The 22,553-nt window shown below is 43.6% G+C and overlaps 1 protein-coding gene across 8 annotated transcripts in view; it reads right to left on the minus strand.

Moving 5' to 3' along the window:
* The window catches only part of Phactr1 (phosphatase and actin regulator 1), a 477,602-nt gene that overhangs the window by 428,299 nt on the left and 26,750 nt on the right, over positions 1 to 22,553 (minus strand). For all 8 annotated transcript variants that reach the window (XM_087590493.1, NM_001440178.1, NM_001440180.1 and 5 more), the window contains 1 exon segment: positions 20,893 to 21,039. In XM_087590493.1, coding sequence (XP_087446619.1) covers positions 20,893 to 21,039 — 147 coding nt within the window.

Below are 22,553 nucleotides of genomic sequence, written 5' to 3' on the forward strand. Positions count from 1 at the left end.
ACTATAACTTTGTCTTCGTGTTTCATTTCAGTTCATACCATTTTTACTCAACACAAGAACCTCAGCACAAGCTCTTAGAGACGACTGCTTTGCGTGTGATTAGAACACACTTTCCAGGCAGGGCGTTCAATGATTGCATCAACTAAGTATCTAGTGCAAAGTAGACAAGAAGTATGCACTACCTAAGGATGGGTTGGGAGGAAGAAGAAATGGCCTCATGAAACAAGCAGGAACTTCTATTTCTGACTCAGGATGGGATATTTTTGTTGAAGTCTGATATTTTTAAGCATTATACGAGAAACAGATATCCTGGCAAAGTGAAATGTCCATGTGGTTTTAGAGGATTTTTTTTTTTTGAAAATGCCAAGTTGATGCCTGAGGCAAACATTCTCAGCTCAGATATTATGAGATCTGTGAAATGTAGGGGTTTATATTAGAACCGAGATGGGACTTTAGCTGACAGCCTTCTGGTTCTATCCCGGTGGTTCTTCAGGCTAGTTTGAAATGCAGCATTTTAAAAATATCCCATTGAAAACAAGGGAACCAAGTGGGTAAAAACAGCACCTTTGGTCCTTTTAGAAAGGTGGCAGGAAAATGCATGAGTGAATCAGGTGAAGTGACCTGGTACAAACTATCGCAACTGTACATTGAGACCTGTGCAGGACATGGATACCTGCTACAGCACAAGACCTGTGCACAATGTGAGCGTCTACTGCAGCACCAACCAAATGTGAAGCTTCAATTGCCACTTGCCTATTAAGAAAAGGTGTGAAGTGGGTTTTATTTTGAATAACAAAAACTGGACTCTTTATGGAGATTCAAGTTTACTTGTTTGTTTTTGTGGTGCTGGAGAAAGAACTCCCACCCCCATCCCCAAACAGATATGGGTAAATATGCATCCATTTAAAGTTCAGAAAGAGGCCGATGGCAACCACTGTCCATAAACCCCTACATTCCACAGACCATTTGTCTAGACTCGCAATAGAGAGATAGATTCCTGCTTCCAGGTCACCTCAGTAAGCTAACCAGAATTGTCCCGGTTATTTTCACCACTTTAAAGATGTTATTTCTACCCTAAGTCATTGTTGAGATCTTACATGAAGACCTGAGTATCTGGTTTTGTTATATAAGTTTAAAATACACAGGGAAGATGGTCCAGGACCTCTGTCCTCATGAGCTCACTGCAGCTGTGGTTGCCTGCACAAGACCCGCACAGGATCAAGCCAGTCAGCGTTCTCAGATGGTGTGAGATGGGGCTCGTTAACTCAAGGGAGGCGCTATGGACTAATTGATGACTTCTGGGTAGGAAAGTTGATTTGTTTTAAGGGTGTGGCTTCTGGTGCATCACATGGAAAAAAAAGTCTTATGGAACTCTACTACTACTACCCACACACACACACACACACATATGTTAATTGATGAGGGTCAGAGAAGTTTCTATTTGCAGTAGATAGTGACTAGCATAGAGATCCACAAGTGGCCTAAGTACAGAGAATAACAGACTGCAGAATGTTCACCCCTAAATAGGATATATATGTATATGTGTATGTAAATATAGATATAGATATGTGTATGTGTACACACATATATGAGTGTGTGTTATAGGATATGTATCATATACACGAATATGTAGAAATAAATCTGAATATGTACCATGAAAAACCATCCGAATACATCAATGTGTGTCCGTCTCAGTTCAAACCCAGCAGCATCGCCATGTGCCTTAAAGTGTATTAACGTTGCAGTGTCCTGCTGAGCGGCTTTCTTTGACATACTATGACCTTGTCTTCACCTTTAATGTCAATCCAGATCATTTCCATTTGACACAAGAACCTTGGCACACGTTCTTAGAGGCAACTGGCTTCTGTGTGGTTATAATACTTTCCCAAGACAGGGCATTTAATTATCCTCCTCAGGGGCCATTGTGTTAAGAGGGGGAGGAAAGAATCGGAGGTGGATAACCACGAGAGAACAGTGTCTTCTAGGCATAGGCAGGAAGCTCTCCATATAAACGTACAGCAGTTATGCCAGCATGCACAGAGCCCGTGCAACCTCAACTTACACCAAGTCCCAGCACACAGAGAGGAATTAGACACGAAGTCCTACCCCTAGCTGAGGAGCTAATGGCGCCTGTTAGCTTCCAAGAGCTGGAAAATAAGTTTTCTGTAATAGTGTAGCTACTGGATAAGTCAACTATGTTCCAACGGAAGACCACACAACCAAGAATAAATGAGAAACATAAATTGGAGTTAATGAGAGGCGGGGGAGCGCAAAGTTGAGCAGGTAGGTAGGGAGGGAGGTATGGATTTGAAAGGGGTTAGGGGAGAGACAAATATTATCAAAACACATTGTCCAAGAATGAAAAAAAAAAAGGTAATAACAACAGGGTGGGTCAGGAATAAAAGTAGTTCAGCATATTTATTTTCTTGTTATTTACTTATTCTATAGATGCTTAATGGAACCTGAGCTGAGAAATCATTTGTATAACAATTTAGCACAGGGTGGCATGTTCACTCCTGAAATAATTTGCTATGATCTGCAATCATCTTGAATACTTTTCTGGGTTTAAACACATCCTTGAGGTCAGAAGGTTTACATGGTAGACAACAGTGTTTTTTTAATTGTTTATTTGCTTGTTTTTACATTGCAGTTTCCCCTCCTTTCCCTCCACTCAGTCCCCATCCCTATCCACGCCTTCCTTTCTCTTCAGAAAAGGGCCAGCCCCCCACGAATATCAACCAGCCCTGGATCTCCACAATACTCTTTTGCCTTCAATACTTCACCAAGTATAAAAGGTAACCGACTTTTCAACTTGAGAAGATGGCGAGGGTGATAGTTTTTAATTAGTACATGGTTGCCTGGGACGAGTTGATATCATGCTGAAACCCAATTAGTCTATATTAGCAGTTGAGAAATGATAAGACTCACCCCCAAATACCATTTGCCCCATAAAAGTGTTGAAGGCACAGCAGAAAGAGAACATATGGTCTGAACACTGCAGTGGAGAAATGTTACTTAACAGATGAATGTAGGAAAAAGGTCACTGTGCAGAGCAGAAGCGCAGAATATCTCAGAACACTTGAAAATAAGTCCAGGTAGACGCCAAGCTCAAGAATATGACAGCGCCTGTCCATGGATATCTAAGGCTTTAAGAGATTCATTATTACTAGCTGACGTTACACACCCTCCCTTCCCCTCATGCAGTATGTCTAGCAAACATCTTCATAAATGCAGGAAGCTGTTTGGAATTAGAGTATATCTCATTAAGGTTGCTTGAATAATTGCATGGCAAAGTCAACACTCAATCCTTGCATGCCCTGAGTTAGGATAAGGAATGTACTAAGTAGTGTGGGGAGCATGATCTCTCACTCAGAGAGAGTTCAGGCAGGTCATAACTGTGTAATTGAAGCCCCAAGCAAGGCAGGCATAACTTTCTCACCTCTGCCCCAGCACAGGTAAACTATGGGCTGTTCATTCTAAGACAACGTCTTCCAGTGACAAACCCTTTGTTGTTACAGTCTTCCCAATCCCCTTTCCTCTGCAGCTAAACCTTTGTCACTTGACTGAGAGAACCCTTGAGGTATGTGTGTGGCAGCATGGGGGGATCACTTACCATTACCTCTGTCAAATAAAAAGATGATGTTTGGTCCTGCTTAGTCTGACCACTGCTTTGCATGTTCTAGCCCTTCCACTGCTCTAGAAAACCTCTTCTGTCCCCCTCACTCTCCTCTCCCATGCTGGCTCATTATTTTTCCTTAGCTGTTATGGTGGTGCCTTTTCTTCACAGGTCTCTGAAAGGGTGCTCCTTGGCTGGGAGCATGGACCAGTGACAGTATGCACAAACCCTGGGTTCCGTACCCAGCACAGGAAAGCACAATAGTCAAACCTTCAGGGTCCTTTCTGTGTCCTCCGCTACTCCTCTCTTCACTGGCTCCCTAGCCTGAAGCTTCTTTGGCTGTGGTATGAAAAATAAAGGATGGGATGGGATTTTTAAGGCACAGTAGGGCAAAATGATGGCCTTGAACATAACCTGGTGTGTGGATGATGGGTGGGGCCTTCATGAGAACTACAGAGAATTCTTTTGAATCATCTTGGGGTTAATCAACTCATAACTTCTAGCAAAATGCAATACACTGAGCAGGAATCTTTGATCAGAAGACCTTGCCTTTCTACGATCTCAGTAAATATGAACCATTCTACATGGTTCCTTGGCCATGTGTTCACGCCATTCTGGATCCCTCAGTGAGATGTCACCTCAAATCTACCACCTAGCCATGGGCTCACTCTTTGGCTCAGTGAATAGCTAATCCATTTCTAGTTCCTTAAAGGAGAACCCTTCATCTACCCAGTCAGCCAAGGCAGAGACTTAGAGATCACGAAGTCCTCCCACTTACCCTCTAGAGTCAAGTGACATTTACCTACCTTCTAAAATACCTTAACACACTCTCCAAGCCTGGCATTTCCTTCACCCTCCATGCATTTACATCTTGTCAAATGTCAGCAAACTATCTTCCTGAAGAAGCAATGGTTTACCTGCTTGTTATCAGGGCCTTGGTGAGCATCCTGAATGGGACCCTGAACTGTCATTTTCTCCGCAACCTCACATGCCTTTTTGGACTCACATAATGTGCTTCATCCCTACAAGGCCTCTTACTTTTTGCCCCATGTGCATGGGAACTGCCTTCACATAAACACTTTTCCCCTTGCTTTACTGGGAGACATCGTTCACTGCTGAAGTTCTGCCTTCACTGAGAAAACACCCTTAAATCCATGCTTCTGCTGAGTGACGATTCTGTGTTATTTGCCATCCTGTGGCTTTGGCGGCGGCTGCTCTGCTCTGATGATCCATCACCTTCCCCTCAACTGCTCCACTTCACCCCTGTGCACTTCCACCTAGCGCTAACCTTGTTCCTTGGGGCTTGATACTCGGTAGGTCTTCTAGGAACAGTTTTGAAGACATTCATGCAAAGCCTTATGAACTAAGAGAATGCAAACCCAGAATGCATTTTGCACCATTTTTCTCTGATTAAAGATGCCCGTTGAGTCACGAAACCCTCTGCCATGCCCCTCCAAAGATGGCTCTATTCTTACATATTCTTTGAGAAGCAATCCAAGTGCCATCCTTTCTAAAGTGTCCTGACACTCCTAGATAGTCTGATGTCCTCATTTTGTGTGTCTGGTGAGGCTTTGTGTGAGCCCCAGCTATGTCCTCATCTGTTTGTAATGCTACTACTGCACAAGAGCCAGTGTCCTAAGAGTGAGGGGACATACTTGTCCATATGGAAGACGTGCTAAATGACATACATTGCAAAAATATATTTATTAATGCCTGGAGCTCTGGTCATTGTTACCTTCTTTAGGTAATTTGGTGAAACAATTTCAGAGTCACTACAATAGAAAGACACAGCAAGGAGGCTTTCCAAACGAAAGGGCAAGAAGACCTGGAGTTTTCCCCTGACTCATCCCCTGCCTCCCACATTTAGTGACATTTCAGATTGCATAACCATCCCAAGCAATTAGAGCCATAAATGACTAAACACCGTGACTCTGTCACATCTTTGACCTGCCTACTGAGTTAAATACTTTACCCTATAAGTTGAGTTGCCTTGGGGAGACCTGGATCTGCCTGTGCTATGGTGAGGGACAAATTGTTTTAGCCAAGACTCGACCCAGGGGGCTAAAGAGGTTTTTCACTGTGCCTCTAAGCAGATCTGCACAGAGGGAGGGCCAAGGCAAAAACATCAACTCACAGGAGGGATCTTGCTGCCGAGCCAGCTGGCTATGCTCACCTGAGTCTGTCTGCAGCTCTCCTCTCAGCAGGTTCACAGTCTCTGCAAATTATTAGTATCCTGGGAGCACTGGGCTTCTGTCCCTTCTGATCATACCTGAAACCGTTTCCAGAGTACAGGGTATCCCAAACCATCCCAAGATTGTTAAGCGGACTGCCTTCTCCCGTCCTGATAACAAACACAGGCTTGATTACTACCTTAAGTCTACCCATGAAAAAAAAGTAAGACACAAAGGGTTTCATCAGTTAGTGTAAGGCTGCAGGCGGGCTAGAATCTGTAGCTCGTGGTCTACATGAGACCCGCACCCTAATCAAGATTCGGACTCGTGAGAGAGAGAAGAAAACCACTCCCCATCCTTACACATGATTTTAATGAAATAAAAATCTAATCTTCATCACAATGGACTCTTCCCAAGGTTTGCTTTCCCATGTCATTTTGATGGTGGCAATCACTTTTCCCAGGATTTGTTCCCTAAAAAGGACTTACTGGTATCCTAACTTACATATTTCAACATACATCCCCAAAGAAATAGATAGCACTATACATAAAGTCACAACCAAACTGCCCCCAAAGCAAGCGATTCTAGTTCTCAAATGTCACACAGCTGCCAGGCCTCTTTTGCTTTCTTCCTGGTGTTGGAGCACAAACCGAAAGCCACATGCGTGCAAATCGAAGTCTCAGCCAACTGCTCTGTATCACAGGATCTCATTTTCCATATCAAAGAATGATAGCAGACTAACTGTGCCATGATATTTAGGGTTAATGCGGCTAAAACTTTCCACTTGGTTCATTAATTCAGCTGTTAGGCTTATGTAATCCTAACGGGGTTTGTTGATGCCTGTCAATCTTGTCTTACTATTTTTCACTAAATTCCCCATTCTTAGTCAATTTTCTCAATGCACAGTTTCTTGTCCTCGATCCACTCATGTGCTTTCCCCTACCTACTTGAATTCCTGGGACTGACCAGGAAAATTTTAACATGTGTAAGAAAAGCAAACATTGCTGTCTAGAATACCTCATAGAGCCCTTGCACATTACCAGGATCCCCGTCTTATTTTCAGTGTTTGCACATTAATTCTTTACGGTTTTCGTTGGATCATACTTTGAAAGGAAGCAAAGAACGCAAAGGAGGTTGTTCTGATCGGCAGCAAGTCAAGCACCCAAAAGAAGGCCTCGGTTTCAGCTGCAGCTGCGTTTACTACGGTAGCAGCTATTCCCAAGACAAGAAAGCAAGCCAAACACAGCTCTGCGTAGCTTAAGAACTCACGAAGCCGTCAGAAATTGAAACAGAAGCCACAGAGAATCCTTCATGGAGGCCTACTATGATGACGTTTCAAAAATTCCAACCCGTCTGAGTCAAGGACGGATGGGCTGGCTGGATTCTAAAGAGCGCTTGACTTCTACTTTCCAGCTCGAGAAGCTTGGCAAATGCCTCAACATGCACTTAACGGAAAGTAGAGTTAATGTATTACCTTACCATGGCACTGGCCAGTGAATGTGGCAATGTTGCATAACACACCGGAATGCTGATCACCTTAATGCTACTCGTGAACAGACTGCTAGAAGCAATCCATCTCTCTCTTGGTACGTATCCAAAACACAAGGCAAGATTATAAAATCGTTTCTATAAAAACGGCTCCAAAGTGCCCATAGCAAACACATTATATCTCTTTTAAAGGTGGAAGGATATTTTCATTAGATAGGCTTATAAGACAGCACCATAAACACACAAGGTTTTGACTTAAAACAATAGAAAAGCAACAATAAAATTCCTATTGGAGCCCTTTTAGGTCAACCAAAGTAAATAAGCCTTGGAAGGCCAAGTTGCCAAATTAAATTCGCCAAGCGAAGCTGGGTCCTTCAAAGTTTTTTAGTAACACGAGGAAACACGTGATAAGATCTGAACTTCGTGCAGGTGTAGTTCAACAACGGTGTCTACTTAATGTTAACATCAACACTGGGAACTAAAAGGTTGCTGTACTAAGAATTGTTTAACATCCAGCTCTCTAATTAAAAACCATGTGCTGATCCACACAACACACCCACTCTCTTCAAGACCAAGTTCAATCCACCACTGTGTTGGCACTGATTGTGGGGTCAGGATGAGATATGAAATGGACCGTGGAAACTTATCTGAGACTGTCCCATCACGGTGCTGGGCACTGAGGTGCACTAAAGTGTAGATTCTATGAAATCCTCTAGCTATTGTCTGTTTTCTTTTGTAGGGACCACTGAGCTCCAAAAGTCATCATTTTTCACTTTCAAGATGTGTTGGTTGAATAGGAAATCTTTAAGCTTTCTTCTAGTTCAGTTCTTTCAATACTTAAATGATTTTCTTAATTGGAAAGGAGCCTGAGTCGGATAGCAGAATCAAAGAAAAATTTCTGCTTGGTTTATGTTTATCTGAAGTCTATGGAAGACCAAGGATGGCCCCAAACACAGAGCATGATCCAGATTTCAATATGGCTTATTTTATAAAACTTAAGTATGGCTTTCAAAAACCTATCAAGTGATGTTACATTAATGACAACGCAAACAGAAAACATTCTGAGACAATGGATGGAAGTGCACTATGGTTACTTTGTAATACCTGCTTCAGATTTTCTTGTGACTTTTTGAAATGGACAGCATCAAGGGTATTGTTATCTCTGAAGTACAGAAGACGAAATGATTCATGTACTTTACAAAAATTTCCTTATAGCCAGGCTTGGTGGTACGGTCCTGCAATCCCAGCTACTCAGAAGGCTAACACAGGATGATCATGAGATCAAAGCCTTCGGGGGCCACAGCATGAATTTAAGGACATCTTGAGCAACCTAGATCCAGGTCCCATTTCAAAATACAAACTTAAAAGAGGGTCACTGATATCACTCAATTGGAGGGCACTTGTCTAGAATACAGGGCAGGGCAGGGTAAATGAACTTCATGCTAAATCCTTCTGTCTAAGAAATCCCTTGGACAGTGACAAATTAACAATATCATTGCAAAGGAATGTGACAAGTGTCAAATAAAAGAAATAGTAAGTGTTGCCTTTTCCATATTTCAGGACTACAATATAAATAATGAAGAGAACATCAGCTCTGTGAACCCTTCCCCAAGAGAGGAGTGGAAGAGGTAGGTGCATCATTGTATAGGTTGCTCAAGATGTCCTTCAATCCACGCTGTAACCCTGGAAGGCTTTGATCTCTTGATCATCCTGTATTAGCCTTCATCAGGTGCTGAGACCAATTCACCATTGTCTGATTACAGCAGCTCCTAAATGAACCAGGAGTACTTAGGTCGTTTCATCCTTCTGTATGATGACATGCTACAAGCCAGTGGGAGACCAACTCCATGAGGAAGGGCAGATGTTGGGTCTTGTATGCACTAGTCTGCTCTTGGCCACACCACCTCTAGACTTTCACCATAGCAAGGCACCTTATTCTAGAACGAGGCATCACCAGGGATGGGATAAGGGAGGTTGTCACAGCCCAAGTATTCTGCTGTTGGAGGTCAAATGAGCTGGACTTCAGCAACAGATTTGCAGAAACTAGATTTATGGAGAAGACGAACGCTTCACAGAGTTATGACTCAAATAATGGTGTTCCCTAAGTTACCAAAGACCAAGTTTGAGAGAAACAAGACCCATTAGACTTTAGAAAGGACTCTACAATGCACTCAACGTTCATTGTGACTACCGCACTGCGTTTGATCTTTGCAGAGGCTGACGGAGGAAAAGTGCTCTAGGAACCAGAGACCAGAAGGAATAGTGTAGCAGTCTTACTACAGCCTGGTGTTGTTGACTGCCTTTGCTCGGTTGCCATGAATGAGGGATTGTCAATTGTTCTAGCACCCATCCATGTCTTCATTTTCCCCAATCCCCATCAAGAACGAACAGTGTGGTTCAATCGCCATTCTTAGTTTCCTTTCAGCAACTTGATACCAAAGACCTTAACCAAGAATGGCGGTGGCTGGATTTGAGTGAAATCACCAAGTAATATTTTTAAACAAATCATGGACAAGGGTGCACCACCAATCTAGTGGGCTATTGACCACACATTCCTATCTGTGTATAGCTTGTTTATTGCTATGTTAGGGCATGCAACCTATTATAAACGAAGTTAGCAGTAAAGGAGAACTAAAATTGTACCCGATAGAGTGGCTGCGTCAGACCTGTCAGCACTGGCTAACGTCAGTGCGTGTTTTGTTCTGTCTTAGCATTCCACTTCACTGGTTCAGTAAGTGGGCTCAGGCATGCTCTAGGACACAGATCCCGGTGGCTATAATTCTGCCAGGTTGCTCTTGTAGTCAGGCAGAAAAGTCCTCTGCAGATTCAATGTTTCTTTATGAGGCAGCTTTACAACAGAATTTGTTCAGACAGATCACATTCCGTGACTTATAACCCAGGGACCAGTGGAGGGACTTACCTCTGAATTGAGCATCCTTTGACCTGACCTGGTATTATTTTTATAGACGCCCCAGCTGGTCTTAGATTTAATACACACTCCATTTATTTAGCTGCCATTCCATCAAACAAGGAGGACATGTTTGCATTCAGATTTTCGATGAACAAGAAAAATACTAGCAGATATATATTTTTTTATCTAGAAACCAAAATGTTCTCGAGGTACTTCCAAAACATGCCCTTTGACTTTTAGATGCAAATGTAGGAGTCAAATTTGAAGAACAAAGAATCTTCAGCCAACAGAAGGGTCAAGCAAGCATCCTTTATAGCTACTGCTGGCAGGGCTGTTTGCACAGCAGGTTTTGTGGTGAGAACAGAGAGGAATGTGGAGTCCAGGGGACACCTTTGGCTAAACTTCACAAACCGCATTAATGATTTATTATCGCATATGTACAGCAAGCTCTTTCCATGAGAGGGGGAAAGGAAAACTAACTTGGGCGTTTTAGCACTTGGAAGAAAAAAAAAAGACGCAGTCATTGAGAAATCTTGCACAACTCGAAGGACATACTGGACACCTAATTTCTTCAAAACTACTGTCTTCTAGTATTAAATGTCTTCAAAATCAAATATTGTAAAATACACACATGAAATTATGTGGAATGGTTAGCCGTATACAATAGGAAATAAACGATAGATCATATTTTAGTGTGATCTGTATAATTTACCCTAGCTTTGGACCTAGACAATTTGTTGAAAATATTTCCTTGTTTTATGAATGAAATGCAAACACTGGGGGGAAAGAGCCTTGGAAGCGTATGACCCCACATAAAATAAATAAGACCCTGGTCATTCACACTTTTCTTTCTGCCTGTTCTGTTTCTGTTGGATAACTTTAACAATGAGAAATTGTTCCTGGAGCTGCTGTTTTACACGCAGAGCAACCCAGTTCTAACCAAAACTGCTGTCACAAGTCATTTTCCTGCAGAAGAAGTGGCTTTGGTGGATACAGTCAGCTTTGCCATCATCCCGTAACAAGGCTCCCGCTGCAAGGCAGAGCAGTTGAGGTCTGGAGTAAACGTGGGGCAGCTGGCTCCACAGCTGTGCAAACTGTAATTCCGTGGTGTGAGTGGGAGGTAATGAACAGCCCCAGACTTCCGAGCATCCACGGGGGGACATTTAAGTCTCTCTCCCTCTCAGAAATAAAGGTTTTTGCCTTGAAGCTTCTGTGTATGCTTTTGTGAGGCTAAAGCAAATAATTAGGGTGTTTAGTTGGGAGAAAAGAGAGGGTGAAGGAAGGAGAGGAGGTCATCAGAGAAGAGTGCCATCTGGTTATTTGGTTGTCTTGTGCCCAGTTAGGTCAATGCCCCTGTGGGAAATAGGTGCTTTGGGGTCAAAACAACAGGTTTGTTCTTGAACACCAATTGCACATGGGAGGCTGAAAATGAGGCCAGGAGAGGGAGGAGAGGTTAGAAGAACTTTGAAACTCAAAAGCACTTGTAAAATTCAAACATTTTGTCTTATAGAGAGGAGATTCTATGGAGACTACAGACTGCACAGAAAGAATTGATAAAGACCTAAATATGAGTGAGGGTTTAGCAAAGGCAACACCTGATGGGGATTAGTTTAATTTTCAGTTTTTATTCTTGTGTCTTACTTTGCCATAGGTAGAGAGTGAAAGCTGTCCCAGTCACCCAGACCACACATGCTTGAGTTTGTCATCTAACATTTCACTATGGAAAAGCATCCTTCACTCTTGGCTCTCAAAGGGACGGAGACAACTAGGCAGAGCATAACCTGCATATTATAGATTCAGAACGTGGTGCAGCTTATATGTGGGGACTTAAGCTTTGGGAAACAGCAGTTCTGTAAAACATCGCAGAACTCCATGTCCATCAAAGAAGAGAGAATGCTCCCCTTAAGTACCCAATGATAAGAAGTTATAAGGTGCTATGCTTTATGCTTTTCAGAAGATCTCTTTCTCTCTCTCTCTCTTTCATCCCCCCTCGGCCCCTCCCCCCACCATGTGTGTCTCTGTGTGGAGAGGTCAGAGGATAACCTCAGGTGCCAGTCCTTGCCTTCCACATTGTCTATCCCCACTGTATACTCAGGCTTAGTCGCCCATGAACTTCTCAGGGACTCCTATCTCTGCTTCCAGTCTTGGTGCTGATGTGTGTCTGGGGATTTGAACTTAGGTACTCCTGCTTCCAAGGTAAGCACTTTACCCACTGCTCCATCTTCCCAGTCTGGATGCTGTGCTTTTAGATCTTAGCCTATCAATCTTGAAAGTTTCCTCCTTCCTTTTCTCTTTTATTTGGCCTGTATTTCTCTAGGTTTTCCTTTTAATTTCCTCTTTTATTTGGGGTATGATATGGGGAGAAAATTTTACACAGATCAGGCTGTCCTTGACATTGTCGTGTAGGTGAGGATGACTATGAACTTTTGATCCTCCTGCCTCCACCTTTCCAGGGTTGGGATTTTAAGTACGCACCGCCGCTCCCATTTTATGTGGTGCTAAGGATGGAATCCAGGCATCGGGAATACTCAGCGGTCATTCTACAGAGTGAGCTCTAGCCACAGCTCTCTTTACGCTCAGTGAGTCTGCCAAAGGGCCGTTGGAATCTTTAGAAGATTTCCTTCTCTCTCACGTGTGATCACTAATAAAATGTACTGCAAAGTTGATCATCTATCCTTCATCACTATTTCTCATGCAGATATTCCTAATATTCGGAACCCAGGCTGGCTTTATATCTCACTGTAGGCTATTTATTTTCTTTCTGTAGCCTCAGAAAATAACATTAAGTAGAGTTAAAATGTGACCCAAGAAAATGTATTTTTAATGTTGGTATTTCTGCATTCATAATGCGTGAGCTCTGCTCCTAGGAGACAGGTGTAGCTACCAGAAGGGTATCAGTTGATAGTGTAGGATTTTGTATGTGAGGATGGTGGTGATGGTGGTGGTGGTGGTGGTGGTGGTGGTGGTGGTGGTTATGGTGGTGGTGGTGGTGGTGGTGGTGGTGGTGGTGTGGAGGTTCTGGTTCTGGTTGTGTGGTGGTGGTGATATGATGTCCTGAGGGTTATGGTTTTGGTGGTGTGGTGGAGGTTATGGTTGTAGTAGGGGGTCATGGGTGTGGTGGTGGTGATGTGGTGGTGGTTGTGGTGGGTATACAGTCAGGGTGGTGATGGTGGTGATGGTGGTGGTACTTGTGGTTGTGGTGGTGGCAGTGGTGGTGGTGGGGTAGGAAGGCATACTATAGAAAAATGGACTAATGGTACAGCATTCACTCTCCACTTTGTGCTAAGAACACTCACTATGTGCCCAGCATTATTCTGGGTTTCATTTTCATTATCTTTTTAAGCAAACCTCCAAGGTGGCCAGTACCATTCGCTCTGTTCAACAGAGAACACAGAGGATTGGAGGATGGGTAGGTGAGATATCCCCCTGACGGTCCCACAGCTGGTGGCAGACTGTCGAGCAGAACCCAGGAAGTTTCCAGATTCTGTTTTTCTACCTATGGTACCATCATGGAAGAAGCCCCTCTCGCTGTTCTCTTTCCCACTCCTGTTGGAGCTCATAAACCATTTCTTATGTTTTGTTGGTGTAATGACAAATACATTTTATAGGCGTGTTTGTTCATTGCTTTCAACAGTAAAGGAAATTACAATGTCTCTGTGGGCTTCTAAAAATATCTCCAGTGTGGCCCTGAGCCTCTAGTGCCCAAGGGCTACACCAGTCCTGAGTTTTCAGTCCCTTTTCTTTCCCCTTGACTCAGTCTGGGGACAAGAAGAAAAATTACCTCACTTTCAACCATTCAGAAGAAAGAAGTGATATTTCTTTGCAAATATTCCAAGTTCAGAAACATCCCCTAGAAAGCCACCAGTTTAGTGTTACTTATCAAAATGTAAATTCACATAGATAGATCATAAGGAGAGGTTTTATAATTAAAATATGTTAGAATGGCACCGGGCAGGAGGGATAGGATAGAACTGGACAGAAAGCATCAGAGTGTACTCATCAGTTATAAGTATATGTATAGGTCCAGTGAGGTGGGATGAAGTACATTTCTTCCCTCGAGTCTCAGCTACAGACGGTTTAGGATACATTCCTGTCCCCATTTCTTTATTTCCTTGAGCTACGTTCAGCTTTAAATGTATCCTCTGAAAATGGTTGGTGATGTTAGCTTACCCTTGGGGGTTAATCATGACCCTTCAGAGCATGGAGTGTGGAGATGTGTACCATGATATCCGATTCTTATGTTTTGGCTGCACTGCTTCACTACGTTCTAACTTCTCTATGGCTTCGTCTCAACATACACACAAGGATAATGCCAGCCTCCTAGAGTCATGGTTGGACAAAGGCCTATCAAGTCCTGGACACAGCAAAGTTAGCAAATGCTGTCTATCCAGTACATGCTCTGAGCATGGTTCTAACTACGGATTTCTATGCATAACCTTATCTGAATGAGACGCCTGCGGAGTTGCTTGTTTGATATCTCCACCTGGATGTTTCGCAGGTGTTTCCTGTGTTAGCCCCCAAACTGGCTTTACTACTTCCACAATCATGTGTGACCTGGTCATGTATGACCTGATCACGTTCCTTCTGGAATCTCCTCTCGCATTCACCCTTCCCTCATTCGGTCCTCTACAGCTACACCGGGCTCCTTTATATGCCCAGAATATCCTCACCTGAGGCCTTTCCCCTGGTCTCCACTCAGCTCTCTCCATTACCCTGTATTTCTTATTCCTTTACCTGAATTAAAGAACTTGAACCAAGTTCCTATTTCTCCCCACTGCCAATTTTGAAGTCTACCCTCCTTCCTGCCACATGAATCAACCGTGTAACCTGCTTCCTTCATTTTGTCCTTGCATGTATTAAATTTTTGAAGTACTTCACAATGTCCTTACATATTATACATTGTTCATCTGGAAAAAAAATCCTCAATCCACATGCTTCAGAGCCCCAAATCTTTTTTGAGTATGATTGATTTGGGGACAGCAGGAGGATTTTTTTATTTCAAGTTTTTGCAGAGTAGAGTCAGTCAATCGATAAAATCATAAAAATATCCAGAATTTCAAAATATCTAAAATCCAAAACACTTCTGATTCTAAGCACTGGACAAGGGACATGGCGCTGTATATTATTGTCCAGAATCTGCTTTAGAACCTACAATTCAAGGGAGTAAGATGCTATTTCTTTTTATCACTCAGGCTTAGCAGTGTCTGAAAAGGCCCCGATACATAGTTAAGTGCTCAGTTAATATTCTTAATGGAATGAATATCACTAAGTCAGTATTTCTTCCCTTGAATAAAGGGCCCAGCTGGCATGTGGAAGAAATGTATGACTAATAGAGACTAATAAAGCTCTTCCTGTACTTTTGATTAAACCATAATTTTAATATTAAACCAACATGTAATTTGGTTGGTTTTTAATTCAGCAATAATGGGGCTTTGTTCAGAATACTTCACACACACACACACACACACACACACACACACACACTCACGCACACATGCACGCATATGCGCACACACCCCTCATGCCTACAGTCATGGCCCAGATACTTTACTATCAGAGATTCTTCTGACAATTAGTAGTTTGGGGTACATAAGTGGGGCAGGAAAAGAGTGATAGAAAACTTAAAAGCTTTTACACAGCCCCTTCATTCACATGTATTAATTTTACATAACTCCATGGACCTTAAGGTGGTACTAACGAGAGGTGATCCCTGTTGTCTTTTGGAAACTCATGCAGGAAGTTGTACAAATCTACCATTATTGGATAAGACTATAAAACGATTTTCATGTTTCATACATCTAGCCTTTGTTATGTTAAAGGCTTATAAATTTAAAAATTCTAAACATCAACATGGTCCTTTTCCCCTCTAGAAGTCACATTCACTTTTCTAAGTGGCTGGGCATGTGATGAAATGAACGATGAAGATACAAGATTCTCCTTTGTCTCACTCTCTGAACAGTACCTGGTACTAGTAATCTCCCTCAGGCTTTGTAATAGTTACACACACACTGGCTATGCTGGATGTTTCTCTCTTTACTTCCTTATCTTGAGGAAGAAAATGTTAGCTTTACAAATTATCTTTGGTTACCACTTAAAATTTAAGTATCCTATATTAGAGCCATTTCATTCATACGCAATCAGTGATCAAGATTACGTAGAGAAAGAGTAGCTCTACAAGTCACTTTGAAAAATGGTTTGCTTTAACGATGATAGGTATCTGTGAAAAGGTATTGATATGCAACTTCTGTATGTCTCATAGTTCATAACTCATTTGTTTCTGACAGCCCATATGTCAAGGGAGAAAAGAAAGATGCTTTTGTAGTTCACGGCCAGGAAAGTGCCTAGAAGGATCACTCCCTATGGGTTTCCAATGTGACTGCCATGTGGCCTTTCTGTATATAAACTTACCTGCCCTAGTTATCTAAGAAGATAAAGGGAAACACACATCTTGCATAGTGTTTAATTTTAATTGTGGAGAAGGTGTTAAAAGTCTTGGATCTAGATGACCCCATCCACTCTTAAGATAGCCAAACCAAGACACTTATGACTCTTTTTATCCTGTGGACTTGGAAGAGTAGAACAGACCAGTGAAAACCAGAAATCTCTATTCTTTCAGTATGATCAGGAACAAAAGCAGAGCCTGGTTTTATAAGGAATATAAGCCGAGATTGACCACGCTACTCATTTAAAATATCCAGAAACAGCAAGCCATGCTGATGTGTGGCTGAAGAGCTGTACCTCTCAGGCTGGAGAGAAAGAGACCGTGCTGCATCAGCATGCAGACCTGAGCTCAGATTAGTCAGTACAAATGGTTGTACATTTACCTATAACACCAACGCTAAGGTTGGGGGTGGGTGGGTGGGTGGAGGCAGCAGGATGATCTTGGAGCTGGGTGACTACAAGCCTAACTCCACTAGTCCTGCCTCAAAGGACCTAGGTGGAGACTGATAATCAGGTCACCCAATGTCCTCTGGCCTCTTCACATGTACCTGCACATGTACATGCATATGAGTAACACACACGCGCGCACACACACACACATACACACACATACACATACACACACATACACAGAGAGAAAGACAGAGAGAGAGGAGAGAGAGAGAGAGAGAGAGAGAGAGAGAGAGAGAGAGAGAGAGAGCATCTCTTCTTATGTACCATATATTATTTGGGGAGGAGGGCTCAGACAATCTAAAATTAATTAATTAATCTAAATTAATTAATCCCAAGCAAGCTGGAGTTTTGTATTGACTCCTCTTTAAGGTACTTTATACATGCTTTAATTCTTTTCCGTCCCATTACTCTTTCATTCCCTTCAGTGCATAATTATACAGAACTCCAGTTTTAGCATCACCTATGAACAGAATATATCCTATAATATACAGATAAGTGGAGGGCATAGGTAAGGTACCTGCCTCTTCAATGCAGTGAGTGAGTGATTTCATGAGGCATAAAGCTAGATTCTATAAAGCTAAATGGTAGTGATGTTCATTACTGCTAATAGCAGAGTGAACATCCTCCCCTGTTACAAATGTTCTTTTAACACATTTAAATTACTTAGGGAAAATATGAAATCCACTCCCACTGTTTTAAAAAGACCTGATGTCTAAATATTCTACAATGACTACACTATCTTCAATTCTTTTTAGTATTGATATTATCCGTCTAAAACATCCGTCTAACAATACTTATAACTTTCAAATGTTGACTAATGGCTTAAAACCCCAAAATGGGGCTATTCTGGTCAAATAAAAGACACGGGTTCAGAAAATTTCTCTTCTCTCTTTCAGTCTAGATATGAATAAAGTTAACATTTCCATGGAGTGGTAAAAGAGCCATGTTTTAATATTGCAGTTTAAATGTCATGGAACTGTATTTGAAGAAGTGTATCCTACACCTAACCTGTGGACTTGTTTCAAGATGAGGTTATTAAGTTCTGTCAGGGCCAGGGTAGAGTTGAAAGAAAGCTGAAGTGCTTGATGAGTTTTCAAACTGTCCAGCCCACTTTAATCCAGCAACAGAGTGGGCTAGTGCTCAGGTTTGTTTTCAAGATAATTCATGAACAAGCAAAATGAATATATATGTAGGTATCTCCTTCGAGCATGGCAAAATGTGTAAAATATTAAAGATAGACTTATACCCGATGAGGGGGCTTGGGGAGGCAAATACTTAACAGAAGTATTTAAGAGAGTGAGAAATTATGCAACGATAGCAGAGAGTAACTGTATGTTTGGGAGAAGAAGGAAAAGGCCAGAGGTACTTCTCTGGTTAGTTGTTTATACATTGCTGTTAAGAGGCAAACGAAATTCTTGCTATGCCCAGATTATACAATGTATTGGGAGTGCACAGGCTCTTCTGTTCAGCAGCCCTGATAACGACACTAATAGCTTAATTACAGCTTAGTGCTTAAGGAGATAAACAAGGCTGTTTGCTTTTTCTCTTCCTTTAAATCAGGGGTTACAGTTACTTTTAAATGCGGTGGAAAGGCACATCTGTGTGTGCATCTACTTTGTTAAGAAAGCAACTAGAAACCAGCTGGAAAGTAAAGAAAGCCCCAGGAGCAGGCAGCCTAAAATTAGAGAGATGGGGGAGGAGGGAAACGTCCCATTTGAGCATGGAGCAGTAGACACAAGAGAGGTGCCGTAAACAGGCAGCAGTGGCAGTGTGTGTCAGGAATTGAAAAGTTTTTTTTGGAGTACAGGCCTTCCACATTTTTTTCCCTGTGATTTCATCACAGAAACCACAGGGATACTCCTCTTTCTGTTGGTCCTCTAGCAGTCACGCCTTTGCCTCCCTGCTTTTGCTTCAGCACCAAGAAGAGGACAGCTCCTCAACCCTTTCCACAGCTGTGCTGCCCACCTCCTTCAGCATTTCTCTAAATGGTGTTTGTCTTGTCACTGCTCCTTTAGGGGTGCATTAAGGAAGACACAGGAGGGAGTGGGCCCACGTCTAGATTGTTTATTTCCGGATGAAACGAAGTCACGTCCTGTCTGGACCAATCTTTAGTTGGACCCCAGGGTAATTTAAGCAGAATAAAAGATTAAGTCATTGGTTTGAACCTGTGGTTCAATGTAATTAAGTAGTAGCTGAAACTTGATACCCTTCTTCAGTGCTCTATTTTATTACTTCGGTATAACTCTACTAGGGAGGTAAACAACCTTCACCAACTATACTTTATTTTTCTTTCCTATTAAATTGAAGACGCCCAACAAAACTCCTAAGATCCTTAGCTTGGGAGAACAATGCTGGTCCTAAAGAAAGCACTTCCCAGTTCTTTGGAAGACCTCTCAGAAACAAGTGCTGGACAAGGAAGGTGCAAGCAGGGATTCCCAGAAGAGTACCAGGACTATTGCAGCATGCAAACCACGACCAAAGTTCCATAGAGAAGGTCTCCTCACCCCTCCAATTCCAAAGCCAAAGGCGACCGCTGAAGAAGTTACCATAGAACACATCCTTTAAAAAGTCAAATCACCGAGACGAGAACATACTTGGTTACTCTGGCCCAGTCCCTTTTTGAGTCATAAAAAAGTTGTTTGCTCAGCGACTCTTTTTCTCTCGGCAACAATCTTGTGCCTAAACCCTCCTCCACATGACATCACATACATATTCTTTGCTTCAGAGTGTGTGCATGTGTGTGTGCACGCATGTGCATGTGTGTACACACCCACACGCCCATGCAGACACGGACACACACCAATTCAGTTCTTAAGTTTAAAAAAGGGTCGTTTAAAAATAAGTTTTTTAAAACTTATTTTGAAATGGAGTTGTAAGAGAGATGAAGCTCTGTCTTTCTGCCTGGAGAAGGCAGGTGAGAGGAAGGAACACAGGTAGGGCTGAGGGATGGGAGAGCCGTCCAGAAGAAGTGATCTGTCAAGTTAATGGTGAACAACTTCTTTAGAGCGCAACTCTGCTGTGAGTTTGGACAGCGGTGGAGAAAGACAGACTGGTGTTCATTAGGTGTCCCAGGGCACACATTTGCAGCATAGTAACTTCGAATCTTTCTGTCCCCTTCATTTACCCTTCCCCTAACTCCCTTCTTTCTCCCCTTTCCCCTCCTTCCTTCCCCATCTTCCCTGAGTCCTCTCCTTTCTCCCCTCCTTCTACTCCACTCATCCTTTTCACTTAATTCTATCTGGGCCACTTGAAACGCATGGAATCACTCAACTGCATGCGGAGGACCATGCTTTCATTTTGACCACCAACGTGGCTTTCCAACCACTGTTTCCAGATCAGTCCTGCCTCCTCCCCGCATCAGCGTGGTGGCACCCTCCAGACAAAACCACCGGCGTTTGAATGTCACCAACAAGTTCCACCCTGTAGTAGCCCCACCGGCGACAGCCTCACCCAAGAAGCCCTGTCATTCCCTCCGCCCACAGCCGCGCGGCATCCCTACTCCGCTGGGTGATTTTTGGGGTCATTGTTACCACTGACACTTTTCTTCCTGGAAGGGGAAAGCCCGCGTGGGTGTCACTGGTTGTGTGTAAGGCTCTACGCGCTACCCTCCCCCATCTCTGCAATACACACTCTCACACACGCCCTCCCCACGCGGGCGACACAAAGGGAGCCAGTGTGAGAGCAGGGCGCTTGCAGGGCAGAAGGGCGCAGGGAGGGGGCACCAGGGAGGGGCGGGGGCTGATCCGGCCCAGGGGAAGGGAAGGAAGGAAGCAGGTGCCCGACACTCAGATGAAGGCGAGGGGTGTCCTTACCTGCCCCCAGGTTAAAGGAGATCCTGGCCTCTGCGAGATATGGCGTGTCGCTCTTGGAGCGGACTCTTCTGATGGGCCGCCGGTCTATGTCATCCTCCGAAGAAGCCGCCATTAATGTGGGAGGCAGGAGCAGGGTCGCCCGGCGAGCTGAGAGGAGAAGGAGATGGAGAGAGGGGGAGGGAGAGAGGCGGAAAGGGGGAGGAGAGGAAAGGAGGAGGCTCACACACATAGAAAGGGGGAGGGGAGGGGAAAGGAGAGGAGGGGAAGGGGGCAGGGAGGGAGGGGGAGAGAGGGAAAGGGGAAAAGAGGAAGAGAAAGAAAGAGAGAAAGAGAGCAGAGAAAAGGGTGAAAGGAGAGAAAGAAAATCCGTTAAGGATTGGTGGACTGGAACAAGATCAGGTTAGCCCTAGTCTGTGCCCAGGGCTCCCCCTAACTCCTCTCCTAGCGCTGGGCCAAGGGGTCAGCGATCTTGGCCAACACCACGCCTCCTGCCGCAGCCTTGTTTCAGCCGCTGGCACAGATGGGCTTATGCGAATAGGAAGACTCCAAAGCCAAGATGCCCAGTCAGCACTGTGCCCTCTCCCGCCAAATATGCTTCCTCGCCTTTCATGCGCAGGCGAATACAGTCTCCAGGATCCCAGGGGACTCTCTAGCCTGAGGCTGCTGCAGGACCACAGAGCCCAGCTTTTATGCATCCATAGCTGCTACTCCTAGAGCCCCTCACTTTTGACCCTTGGCCTTGGGGGCAGGGCACCTACCATGTCCAGGACAAGCTCCCTGTTCTATCTGTCCCAAACAGAAGTCCAAATAAAGTTCGAAACAGATCTTTGAAGCTCTCTTATCTGCCCCTTACGAATTAGAGGTGAGATGTGGAGGAAAAGTGTAGCCAGTTTGGTAGGGTGGGTTTTGTAATTCATATTTTCAATGTAGACCAGGCTTATTCACAGAACCAAAGGGCCTCTTCTACACCCACTAAGTTACAGAATGTGGTTTCCTCTACATAATGCCTACTTATGTGAACCTTTAACTTTTTCTGTCAGTCACATCTAATACAAACAACGATGTGTGCACCAGACTTTCTTCAGCAGCTCTGAACCATTATTCCTGAAGGAGAGGTGACGATCAAAGGGCCTTGGATCCCTTTGAACATTTGTACTGTCTGACTGTAACACGCTACAAAACACAGCGAAAGAACCAGAAGGCTTTCCAGGGGCGTGATCAGCACCCGTTTGATGCTTCCTCTGAACCTATGGATGAACTAATTCCTTTATGTCTGTCTTCCTGAATCTTCTGACACCATCTTTTTTTTTTCCTACCCTGGTGTCACTACCCTCCTGTGTGATAAGTGCCCACCTCCCGTAGGTGGGCAACCTGAACTCCTTGGTACAAAGACCAGCTCAGTGTGGCTTCATGCCCTTTGGTCTCCCAGCCCAGGCTCTGCGAGGCTCTTCTCATTACTGCAGAGATCATTCCTTCTCATATCCACTCCACTCTGGGACCGCCAGTCTCTCCCCACAGGTCTCCTGCCTTCCCACATTCATTGTTACTTTTGGCCTGGTTCTTCCTCTGCCTCTTCCAGAGTCTTGGTGACTCTGTTCTTTCTCTGGAACTCTTGGCACCCCAGAATTCCCATTTTTCTTACCTATTCTCTATCTCTCATT

This window comes from Rattus norvegicus, chromosome 17 (genome assembly GCF_021556685.1).
Source record: "Rattus norvegicus strain SHRSP/BbbUtx chromosome 17, alternate assembly SHRSP_T2T, whole genome shotgun sequence".
Taxonomy (NCBI): Eukaryota; Metazoa; Chordata; class Mammalia; order Rodentia; family Muridae; genus Rattus; species Rattus norvegicus.